This window comes from Pelobates fuscus, chromosome 7 (genome assembly GCF_036172605.1).
Source record: "Pelobates fuscus isolate aPelFus1 chromosome 7, aPelFus1.pri, whole genome shotgun sequence".
Lineage (NCBI taxonomy): Eukaryota > Metazoa > Chordata > Amphibia > Anura > Pelobatidae > Pelobates > Pelobates fuscus.
Window position 1 is genome coordinate 141,044,743 of NC_086323.1, and position 12,803 is coordinate 141,057,545.

At 39.3% G+C, this 12,803-nt stretch overlaps 1 protein-coding gene across 2 annotated transcripts in view; it reads right to left on the minus strand.

Annotated features, from left to right (window-relative positions):
- Positions 1-505: 505 nt before the first annotated feature.
- The window catches only part of LOC134568271 (specifically androgen-regulated gene protein-like), a 37,407-nt gene continuing 25,109 nt past the window's right edge, over positions 506-12,803 (minus strand). For both annotated transcript variants that reach the window (XM_063426718.1, XM_063426717.1), the window contains exons 2-4: positions 8,440-8,566; positions 5,056-5,173; positions 506-1,787 (exon numbers count right to left, since the gene is read on the minus strand). In XM_063426718.1, the coding sequence (XP_063282788.1) occupies positions 1,186-1,787; positions 5,056-5,173; positions 8,440-8,493 (774 nt within the window). In that variant the 5' untranslated portion in view covers positions 8,494-8,566 and the 3' untranslated portion in view covers positions 506-1,185. The remainder of the gene's footprint in view (positions 1,788-5,055; positions 5,174-8,439; positions 8,567-12,803) is intronic.

The window sequence follows — 12,803 nt, forward strand, 5'->3', positions numbered from 1 at the left end:
AGATACATTGTTCTTGTTCTAAATTACATTTTAGTTGCAGGAATTGCTTTTAAGAACTCACCTAAACTTTCTCAGAACTGCTACACCCCCTGTTACACCCCTAAAGTGGCTGTGTCCCTCTTTGTCCATTCAAAAGGTATGCATTACTAAGAATTTCCCTTGAAGAATACACTCCAGAAAGTACAACTGAGTACGTCTGATCAAAGGAGATAACAATGATCTGAGATTCCTCGGGAAACAAATACATACCGGACAAGTCTATGTTTCTAAATCGTGACATTACACCACTCTTTCCCCCACCCTGAATCTGCCCCCACCCCCCAAAAAAAAAAAAATGACTAGGTTGAACATCAAAAGTTTTATTTAAAATTATCACCATGTCATATTAATTAAGAGAGAGATAGAGAAAAAAAAGACCACTCCCTGCAAGATTTAGGTTAGCTTAAAAAAAAAACCCCCCCAAAAAATAACGATACATTCTTTGGAATGGTATAACAATATAATATTCAAAAACAATTTAAGTGAAAATGAAAATTCTCATTGGATGGATACAGAATTCTGTATTTTAATTTTCTTTTCTTTTTTTCGAAGTCCAGCTTTTTTGTGATGACGTTGTTGTCAGTATTGCAGAATAAATAAAGTAAAAAAAAAAAAAAAAAAATCACAAAAACCTGAACCTCTTGAACAGGATTATTGACTAAAATGAGAATTTAAAGTGAATTTCAAATTCAACGTAAAAATAGCCGAGCTGCAAACATTCTCTACGTCAGAGTTGCTTCCAATTGCTTCAAATTAACCTAGAATTCTCACTTTTGTGAATACCCCTGTAAGTGTTTTGATTTAACTGATTTGACCTTTATCCTGTCTTTGGTTCAAAGATACCCTTCCGGCAGCCATTGTCTACAAATTTAATCACCCTCAGTCGGTCCTTGGGAAATTGTACATACAACATACGGGATGATGATAGAGGAGTGTTAGACCAACAAAACCTAGAGCACATGAAGTGGCCCAAACCTGGAAATTATTTTATAATAATAGTATGGCATATGCATCTGTTGTGGTGTGATAAAGCACATCTTGGCATCAAGGACATTCTTCTGGCAAACATAGCCTGCCACTTTAATTTATAAACAATTATAGCCGGTTTCTAGTTCAGTGCAGCCATTAAGTCTGTAAAATCAGATGTTAAGGTGGCCATTTTTTCTCAATTCCTTTTGACTTTCTTGGCATAGGTGTAGGTGCTTCCGTACTCCCTTTTAAAACATTTTGGTTTATCTCACCGTTCAGCACAGAGGTGGTTTGGTCTGTAGGATGGTGTGTGTCATGGGGATTTTGAGTTTCATCTGAGCTGCTCTGAGTCTTTAGAAAACCCAACTTTTGCAGAGCCTCCAGTCGGGCAGATTTTGGATTACATTCAATCAGCATTGGCAGTTTAGGAGCCCCAGGTAATTCTAGGCCCTTGGAATTATCTTCAGCAGATGATTTGGTTTGCTGGTGAATGAAGAGTGCCCTCAATTCCTGCACATTTACACCTGACTTCATTATTGTATCAAATTTCCGCATGTGACTTGGGTGGGAGCCTGTTGACCTTTTCCCTGTCTCCGGAGAAACAGTGATTGAGAAACCTGGAACATCTTCAGATAAAGACTTCATGATCTTCATTTTTGAAGAAGATGCTCCAGGTTCGGTTTTATCGGACACATTGATACTTGCACCCAGACGCCTTAGGTTTTGATCTAACATTTCTGTGCCTGGATCTGTTGCGTTGCCAAAGTGTTCACCGTTCTCTGTTAAGAAAGACATAGGAACAATTTAATGGTAGGAAACTCTATTATGGAATGCGTAGCTTAGGTTAATATATGTTACACATACTACATCAGAAGCAGAAGGCTTTACACCCAAGCATTTAATGGGTGACTGTGCTTCTGACTATATATCCGGCTAAAGGGAGGGAGATTAGGCTCTGATGGGTGTGTTCAGTCTTTAAATTATACAAGAGGATGATGGAACCTGGTAGAGGATATAATGAGAAAGGACGGGGGAATAAAAATCCAACAAAGTAATATGGAAAACACAATTATTAAACTGGTTGAGGGACATGATACAGGAAAGACACATTTATCCTATATTATGTTAACATTTTTTTGTTAGACAACATACATAGAATAAGTATATAGATTGTAGAAGTCAGCATTCATTTAAACAACAACAAAAAAATATAATCTGAAATGTTGTCATTTTATAACCTCTCATTAATATAAGCAGGAGGTTATTCTGCATCCAACACCTGCTACTTAAAAGAAAAAAAAAAAGAAACACTAATTAGTTCCAGCCTTAAAAATGTTCCACCTGAGTATTCAAATTGCCAAATAATACCTGTACCATCTGCTGCCTAGTGAGGGCTGTCTTTTGTTACCAACCTAAGCAATTGCCTGTAAAAAAAAAAGGCTTGCTTAAAGTCGAATACCTTTTATTGTTTGTCTTTGGGTGAATAATGTGGCAACATCCTCCAGAAGAGACAAGTTAGACTTTCATTATTCAGAACATTAAGTTGAAACCTTTAGCAGTGCTTCAGTAAAAGCCATTTTCTATTCTGTGTATCTGCCAGTTTTACAGATTCTCCTTCAGGCTTTAGTTTGACAGCAAGTCCTTTAATAAAAGGCTTAGTAAGGTCAGTGATCCTGTTAGCATGGGAGGGGGAATGAGATAGCAATGGAAGGTTTCAGTTTGTTAAAGGGGAATTCTAATCTTTTTGTTTCCTTTTTTATATTACAGGGTTATTTTAACTACCAATCTGTGATTTGAAGTGGTCATGGTGGCAGGAGTCAGTATGTGCAGTGTTTCTGCTTAGAACAGTAACGGTGCATATACAGAGTTAATTTTAATAGTGTGCTGGGAGCTGGTTGCACCCCCAACACACATGACTTGGGCAGCCAAGAAGTTCCAGGCTGCCTAATGTCAATTCTGTGCATATTTTGCATCTGTCGCTAGTGGCCAAAGTGATCATTGTCTCCCTTGCAGACAGAGTGCCTGCAAGGTAAAGATAGTTTGCACCTCCTTCCCACCATGTGGGTGCTCCCTCCTGCATTCATCTGCCACTTGTATTGTCTTTATTTTTTATTAATCACTCCTCCCATCCTACCTCTCCCCTTTCCCGACGGTTCATTTCTGCACGCATGCGTTCTAAGCCGGTGAAATGTTTTAATCTTCTTTATGAGAAACCTGTGATTATACCATGTGAGGCCCATGAGATCTTAGGACGTGGCATGGAAGTAAAATGAAATGAAACTTCTCATTCACAAATGTGTAGATGAAAATTCCAACATCAGGTACATTGTAACACTTCATTTATAAGAATGGAATGTTCCTTCAGCTGGGCGCTTACAAGATGGCTGCCAATGATAATGCACATGTGTTTGCCCTAAATGCTTTGGGTGGCATCTTCCAATCCTTAGCCTGAGGAACATGCAGAGTATCATAGCATGCTTCCCTTTCCTTTTGGTAGCTAGCCTATTTGCGCATGCCACTTTAGTTACGGTATTCAAGGTTTCTGAACGCAAAAGAGAATGTAATCTATATCACTATTTATTTGCATGTTACACCACTGAATAAAACATTAAATATCATCTATAACTTGTGTTACATTTTTTCATGTGATACTCAATTTTCTTTTAAATCAATATTAAGTGCTCATGCCATTGTACAGAACACTGGTGAGACCTCACTTGGAGTACTGTACACAGTACTGGAGACCCTATCTTCAGAAGGATATTGATACCTTAGAGAGAGTTCAAAGAAGGGCTACTAAACTGGTTCATGGATTGCAGGATAAAACTTACCAGGAAAGGTTGAAGGATCTTAACATGTATAGCTTGGAGGAAAGACGAGACAGGGGGGATATGATAGAAACATTTAAATACATAAAGGGAATCAACACAGTAAAGGAGGAGACTATATTTAAAAGAAGAAAAACTACCACAACAAGAGGACATAGTCTTAAATTAGAGGGACAAAGGTTTAAAAATAATACCAGGAAGTATTACTTTACTGAGAGGGTAGTGGATGCATGGAATAGCCTTCCAGCTGAAGTGGTAGAGGTTAACACAGTAAAGGAGTTTAAGCATGCGTGGGATAGGCATAAGGCTATCCTAACTATAAGATAAGGCCAGGGACTAATGAAAGTATTTAGAAAACTGGGCAGACTAGATGGGCCGAATGGTTCTTATCTGCCGTCACATTCTATGTTTCTATGTTTCTATGTTTCTATTAAATATTTACTAGTTGACATAAAAATTTCAGCACTAAGCTAAGGTACACATTGGGTTGGCAACTTGGCTATGGGGAAACAGAAACATCTCTTCTGTTACTTCTCCTCTGCTTCCTATGTTTAATGAAAGAAAAGTTAGAGCTTAAAACGAGGGTTTATGGGGAGCTACGATGGAGGCACTCCGTTCTGGGGTATAAATGTTGTACAGCTGTATGTGAGGGCTGAGTCTAGAAATCCAAACACATATTTACTAAACATAGTAGACGAGTAGACAATGTAATAACTGCATCAGAAAACAAAAAATATGTTGGCGGGACTATTTGTTTTATCGGTTTGTGTAACACCACTGTAAGACAAATTAATGAAATAGCAAAAGTCTGAAATAATTTTTTTTATCTTTACGTAGCACCAGTTAAGTTGAGAATGGTAAAAGGAAAAAAAAACTGCAATTTTATCTGCTTTAATGCCTGACTGTATTTGATAATTAAAAACCAAATGGCACTGGTGGAATAAACATTTGTCAGCTGCAGGGTGTGTTTATGTCCGTGCTATCCCACAAAGAGGAATATACAAACCCACCGTACTAAGCTTCCAGCAGTATGCAAGGCATTCTGGGATTGCATTGATTCAAACCAATTAAGCTTATTTTTCCAGTAGCACAATGCAGAGATTAAATGTTAATGCACACCTTAAGCAGACCTTGTTATCCACATATCTAAAAGAGAATATTATATATAGAGAGAGAAAGAGATATAAAATATTAAATACACCGTGACCCTGGCATATACCTTGAACAACATTAGCATTTTCATCATCGTCTTCAGCTTCTAGTGAGTTAATGGTTTCCAGAAGGTACTGAAGACATTCTTTCTCTTCATCGGTGAGGCGACAGAAGAAGTCCTCGCTCTAAAACAGAGAAGGTATGTAGCATTAGGACATGATAGCCAACATGCAAATCTATGGGATGACTAACCGTCATTGTCACTCTAGTTCAAAGCTGTGAGCTGCTTCGGGGTCCAAAAGCAAGACACAATGACGGATAATTATCAAAGTGTTCTGTAACGTGACGGTTTTGTCCATAATAAATTCTGCCAGTTTATGTGGAAATTTCCATTTCAGAAGAATGGCAAAAAGGGACAAGCTTCAACAGGTTGCAGTATTTTACAAATATAAAATTATCAAAATAGCCTCATGCACATCTCAAATAATATTTTAATTCATTTGTTGCATTAGCTTATACTATTTCCACTCCGTAGCTGTATGTACCAAACCACTGAGTAGTGAGATCTGTCTAGATAGAACGTCAGAAATTGTGCTTTGAAAACCTCTTACTGAAAAGACAAACTCCAGGTAATCTAGATTTGGATTTGAGTGGGAGGGATACCGAATATATTTTAGTATTTGTAGACTGCCTAAGAAGAAATTCTAGGATTTTGAAGGTATGGAGTGAAATGATCTACCAGCTAAAACCAAATACTTTTTTACTGAATCTGAGTGATTTGGTATTATTAAGCAAGCACGTCCCAGTAGCATAACCACTCCAGCTTGTTAAAATGGTTATGGTACTAGGAGTGCCCGATGTCCTTCTATTGGAAGTTGCCAATCGTTTTGGAATACTTTAGGTTCTTACCTGGAGCAGCTCTCTGCTTCTAATACACAGTTTCCAGTGGAGCAGGGCTTAATGTATTGACTGAGCGCGTTCAACTGATGCGGTCTACCAGTTGAGCCAAATCTGCATTGCAGGACTTCGCTAAGAAGAGCTAACAGAAACCCCAAACAGGAGTTACCAGCTCACACTTACGCCTGAAATGAGGTAGACTACAGAAATCAAGTTGTTTTTAAAAAGGGTTGAATACTTATAATGGGGAGACGCAAAGCCACTACTGGCATGATAACAACTTCTGTGTGCTGTGATGATGATGGTGTTTGGAGTGTACCTTTAAACATTATAATAAATAACTAATGTGGTATTGCTGGACAATTTAAACCACGATTACTGTAAAAAGTTGTTATAACATATATTTCATGGAGCTCTAGCAGTATATTTAAATCCTTGCAAAATGATAGTTACATTTCACTGATAGAATATGGAATACAGAACATGAGAGATGTATAGTCATATTTGACATGTATAGTGGTCAGTATGCACATTGCTAGAATTTCAGGAAAAGTTCTGGATTTTCAAAATTCCATTACAATATTCTGGTAAAGACCCTGAGATATATATATATAGATCTGTGAAATAAGATCTTGTGATACATGTAACATATCACGTGATGTGGGATTTGTTGGTGCTATTTAAATAGCTCATAAAAAACACGAACAAAACACATCACCTTTTTCAATACGTGATTAAAAAAAAAACACCTTTTGTAAATGAATCACTAAAAAAAACACCAACAACAACATCTTTGTCTTTGTAACTTTGTAACATATATGTCCTACAATCCTAACCCTAGTGACACCAATATATACGTATGTTGCCAAAATTACATTATACTTAAAAACAAAATTGTAGAATTGTAGAAATTTGGGGATCAAATCTAATAAACTTGATAACTTTGATTGGTTCATGCTGGTAAGCTTTCAAGAAAACTCACATTCTCTTATTCGGCATGGTAAACAAATGCATAATAAGCACTTTCTCTAAATACAATCGGAATATTACATTATTGCCATGTACAGCGTGCAAACAAATAACCTCCGTCACAAACTGTTGACCTTGTTTATTTAATGTATTCACTAAGCTACCCAATAAAAAGTATGACGCTTACTCTTGTCCTCTCCTTCACAGGACACTACTTTGATCACCTGGGTGCAACCTTCCATGATTGTCAAACAACACTTTCTAAAATGGCTAAGGATGTCGAGCAGGGTGGATTGCATTTAAATCAAGGCAATTTAAATCACCAGTCAGTAATAGTCCATTTAAGTTGTTATTTTTAAATGTAAAGACTCATTCATGCTGGTAGTTATAATCTTTAATATTTGTAACCAGATGAAGATTTCATATTTAGAATAATAACCTGTCAGATTAGTAAAACATCTATATCCGAACTGATTTTAGTTTAATGGGTTAATCACTCATATTTGGAACACTACTTAAATTGTTTTATTTAACTCATGTATGCTTATTATATATTTCTTATTGTATTCACTCAGTACAGCCTGAAAATTATTATTTGCTTATTTCAACCCGTTGTTTCTTTTTAGCAACTGTATAACAATGCCGTGTCATGCAGTAACAATAACTAACATATATTATTGCTCAATCATGACAATACCTCATGGCAGTCTTTAAAAAAAAATCTGGTGCAATGAAAACATTTTACCATCCTGAAGGCCTTGCCTATTCACACGTATGCCTTTCATCACAGCCCTTCATATGATGTTGTATCAATTGGGCCCCCAGGGCTTTCATTTCTTTGTTTCCTTGCTTGCATTTTGCACCTATTCCTACTTTACCCATAGGAAGAGGAACTTCATTAAAATAACTGTGTTTCTTTTATCACCTGCTGCCATTTTGCTCCTCAAGGGAGGGAATAAAGAACTTCAAGCTATGACCACAAGCATCACAAGGTTTGTAAGCTGCTCAGAAGGGATCCCCTTAAATTTTTACTGGTTGTCCCTCGCTTCTCATACTTAGAGCCTGGTACTTTATTCCAAACAAACTTGAAACCCAGCACGTGTGGTAATGCATTATTCATTATATGGATGTAGATTTGCAGAACAAAAATAGGATTAAAGTCTTTTCCTGAACTATGTTTATTTTATACCATTCTTACTGTGGAAAAAGTGCATGCTATCTCGGTTTAGCTCATTTGGATTAATTGAATTAGATCACAAAAAAATTAAATATTGTATGAATATACATCACTTAGTGCTATTTCATGCTGATTAACTTTTGAACTATAATGTATCTTAATAAAAAAAAAACTATCTTTAGATACATTTTTCATCAAAAAGCATTTCAGTAAAATAAGTTTAATTTCAATCAAAAATATCTGTTTTCAGTAAAAAAAAAATAAAAAATTCTGATAAAAAATAAATAAAAATCAAGCAGCGATTTTAATCTACATTGAGTCAGGCATGAAACTTTTCCTCCCCATGAAAATTTTTCCACAAAGTACTAATTATATATCTACATGAATTTATATATATATAAACTCTACCTCTAGAGTGCTTTCTATATTTGAAGCCTCCTTCTTCTGCACAGTTCCATCCATCACTCTGGACTCCAGGGTTACAGAGAAGACCTTACTTGTAAGAAGCCCAGTGATTTATGACTTGTTCATACACCTGCAAAGCAAACATGTGACAAAGTTAATCTGCAACCTGTTTAAATGCTTTGTTTAATTGTTTACAGTACGGTATATTTTTTTCTGAAATGAGTATTATTTAACAAGAAAGAATTGGCGTTCCAGTTAACTTTTTATCGTCATTTGTCCTAACACCTTTGGCAGGGTTCTATAATAAACAGAATCATTGCTTTTGCTACGTGCTGAATTGTACATAGAACAGGTTGGGCTGTGACACAAATTTCGATACAAGGTCAATTGAGTATGTCTGTAGCATAAAGACAAAAAATGTTTTCCCATATTGTGGAGCCTGAGGTCACAAGATCTAAAAGGTTTATTTATTTTCGAAACAGGTTAGTTGGATAAAACTCAGAAACTGAAGCCAACTCAGATCAAGCAGAACCGGGCAGCTTTAACTTACAAAGGTATTTTGAGGTTTCACGAGAACTCTGCAGGAACCACAAACTTAATAGAGGTTAAGCTTTCACTAAAGTCATCTGCATGCTTAAAAATAAAAAAAATAAAATAAAATTCAAATACAAAAAACAGGCCAATGTGTGGTCATAGGGGAATGGGGTACTTCATTATTCTTTATTCTTCAACTTTCCTTTTTACATAGTTCAATGGTTACTCCAACCCTTTTTCATTATACGTTTTGTTTTGTTTTTTTAAATTAGAATGCCATAATAAGCACTCATCATTTGGTCCATCACCTTTATTTTTCCTGAAAAATCTTTAAATAATAAATATAAATTAAATAAGCTTTAACTTACCTGGAACTGAGCACTGCATGAAGCTCTCCTTGATGCGTTCCATGCCCCGTCGGTCATTACTGCATTTCTCTCTTAGGTCCAATCAAATGCTTCTCATAGAGAAACACTTAATTAGACTGATCTCATAGTAGGGAGAGGATATCTCCTTGCAGTTGTGCCCTAATCACTACCAGTGGCGGATCCAGAAGCTAATCTCGGGAGGGGCACTGGCAGATTATTTTAAGAAACAATCCAGGCACAATAACCACTACAGCTCTCTGTAGTGGTTTTGGTGCCAGGAGTTGCTGTGGCGCCCTCCCAGAGTAAGTAGTCAAACTGTTTAAAAAAATGTTTGATAACTTACCCATGTCTGCCGGGATAGGGGTTGTAGTGTGTATGTGTGTGAGGGGTGCAGTGTGTGTGAGGGTCGCAGTATGTGTATGGAGGGGTAGTGCGTGTGTGAGAGGGGTGCAGTGTATGTATGGGGTAGCAATATGTATATTGGGAGCAGTGTGTTTGTGTGTAAATGGTGCAGTGTGTGTATTGGGAGTAGTGTGTTTGTGCGTGAGTGGCGCAGCGTGTTTTTGTGTGAGGGGTGCTTTGTGTGTGTATGGGGGGCAGTGAGTGTATTGGGGGCTATGTGTAAAGGGGGCTGTGTGTGTGTAAGAGGGGCTATGTATGTAAGGGGGAGCTGTGTGTGTAAGGGGGGCTGTGTGTAAGAGGGGGGCTGTGTATGAAAGGGAGGCTGTGTATGTTAGAGGGGGGCTGTGTGTGTAAGAGGGGGCTGTGTGTGTAAGGGGGGCTGAGTATGTAAGGGGGGCTGAGTATGTAAGGGGGGGGCTGTGTGTGTAAAGGGGGTCTGTGTATGTAAGGGGGGCTGTGTGTGTAAGGGGGGGCTGTGTGTGTAAAGGGGGTCTGTGTATGTAAGGGGGGGTCTGTGTATGTAAGGGGGGGCTGTGTGTGTGTAAGAGGGTCTGTGTGTGTAAGGGGGGTCTGTGTGTGTAAGGGGGGGCTGTGTGTGTAAGTGGGGTCTGTGTATGTAAGGGGGGCTGTGTATGTAAGGGGGGGCTGTGTGTTTAAGGGGGGGCTGTGTATGTAAGAGGGGGGGCTGTGTATGTAAGAGGGGGGCTGTGTAGGTAAGGGGGGGCTGTGTAGGTAAGGGGGGACTGTGTATGTAAGGGGGGACTGTGTATGTAAGGGGGGGCTGTGTAGGTAAGGGGGGGGCTGTGTAGGTAAGGGGGGGCTGTGTAGGTAAGGGGGCTGTGTGTTTAAGGGGGGGCTGTGTATGTAAGGGGGGGCTGTGTATGTAAGAGGGGGGATGTGTATGTAAGAGGGGGGCTGTGTATGTTAGGGGGGGCTGTGTAGGTAAGAGGGGGGCTGTGTAGGTAAGGGGGGACTGTGTGGTGCAGTGTGTGAGAGGATAGGGGGGCAGATAAAATATATATTTTTTTGTTTTAATTCTTAAATAAATAAAGCTAATGTCCCCCCTCCCTTCTTACCTTTGCTGAGGGAGGGGGAGACATTGCTCTCTTCCAGTCCCTGGTGGTTCTAGTGGGAGAGTGAACTCTAACCTGCAGCTCAGGCTAGAGTTCACTCTCGCGAGAACGGAGCGTTGCCATGGTAACGCTCCGTGCTCGCGAGAGGAGAACCCGGCGGAGCTGCAGGTAAGAGCTCCCCCGGGTTCTCTCTCCCACTCCCTCCCCTGCCGGCCGCCCAGCAATGTGCCTGTGGGCCGGGGAGGGAGATCACTGATCTCCGGTCCGTGCAGGCAATCAGCAGGGCTGGTGCTTGGATAGCACCAGCCCTGCATGGGCCACAGGGGAGAGCCTCGGGCAGCAATATTTTCTCGGGGGGGGCAATTGCCCCGTTGCCCCCCCCCTGGATCCGCCAATGATCACTACCTGCAAGGGTAAAAGCTTATAACGTCTGTTCTGCGCTGCCTAATTCTGTGCAACATTTACATTGACAGAGTTCCATGCTTCCTAATTTACATGTACCGGGTATATAACTAGCCCCAAGCACAAAAGTGCAGACTACGCTATATAAGTGCTGTTTATGCTTCCTTGCATAAACCCTTTAATTTGTAAATATAGCTCACGGATCTCAATTTTGGTATTCTGGATACCATTTCTGGATAAGAGTTGCCAGCAATTTTCCATAAATTGAGCAACTCAAGAATTCTTGCAATGCTTTTTTAAATATATATATTTTTTTTAGATATTCTTTTTTTTTTTTTGTAGTGCAAATAAGATTTACAAACAATCCTGCAGTACCACAACAGCAGAAGCAGTTGGGTCACAATATACAGTTTCACGACATTTAGCTGCACAATTTTGTACAATAAGTAACAGGGTAATGCAAGTCCTGTCCAAAGATGGGCAGGTATAAGTAGTAGCCAATGGTCATGTAGATTAGTCATTTTGGCATTTAAAGTAAGATGATAGTATAAGCTTCTGATTTACTGATGTGTTTGTATGGGGCCTTTGGAAGACATCAAAAAGTTCAGGCAAATTGCTTGTTATCGCCTTTCATATGGAGAGCGTGATAGGCAAGTATGAGTGTCAATGGGCGTCATTGTTTTTTTTAAATTCTTTATTTTTGTAGTGCAAAGAATATGTTTACAAGCATAGAGAGACACAGTTTCAAGAGTAGAGAATTATAGCGTGAATAAAGTTGTTCCGACTATGTCAAACAGAAACACTGCACTTTTTTCTTCATAAAACATGTGAGATATGTGCAAGAAGACACAAGCAAGTATTAACAGCCACAACAGCTATTTCAAGAGCATAGCAAAATGTAGTATAACATCCGTGTGGTATTCATATGTACTGCACATTTTAGTAGTATATAAACATGAGTATAGAGCTTGAGGCATGATATAGGCTAATGATAAGTAGCATAACTATAATAGTATGGTATCTCATGCTGGAGTAATCTGTCAAAGAGTAGGACCACTGGAATCAGGGCTATATCAGCCCGCCGCACTACATGCATAAACAGAACATTAAATATATTCAACAGATATACGGGCATGTTAATCGTTGGACTGGGAATCACTGCCCTGATGGGGTACATAGTAGACTGTGTATAATTACATCTTAGAGCAATTATAATGCAAAATAAACGTGAGCGTAAAGAGAAAAAAAAGAGAAAAGCAAACTGTTTAAGTCTACTGGGTCCTCGCATGTGAGTCGCTCCGCTCCCCTTGTCCTGCTCCGTCGGGCTGCTGGATACAGTGGGCTGAAAGGTGTGCTTGATCTGCTGGGTTTGTGGCTTTCCTGCCTCCTCCCATGTTAGAGTGTGTCCGCTGGGCTCATGTTTCCATGCAGGGTAGGCGGTTGATCTATGCCCCGTGCTGGTCGTGTCATACTCTCCTTTCTCGCCTCGTGGCCGGCGACCCCATTTGCTTCTCCCGTTCTATCTGCAGCGCAGTAAGTGGGTAGCTGGGGACTGGGTAGCACTGCCATGCGAGGTGCCTTATCGCTT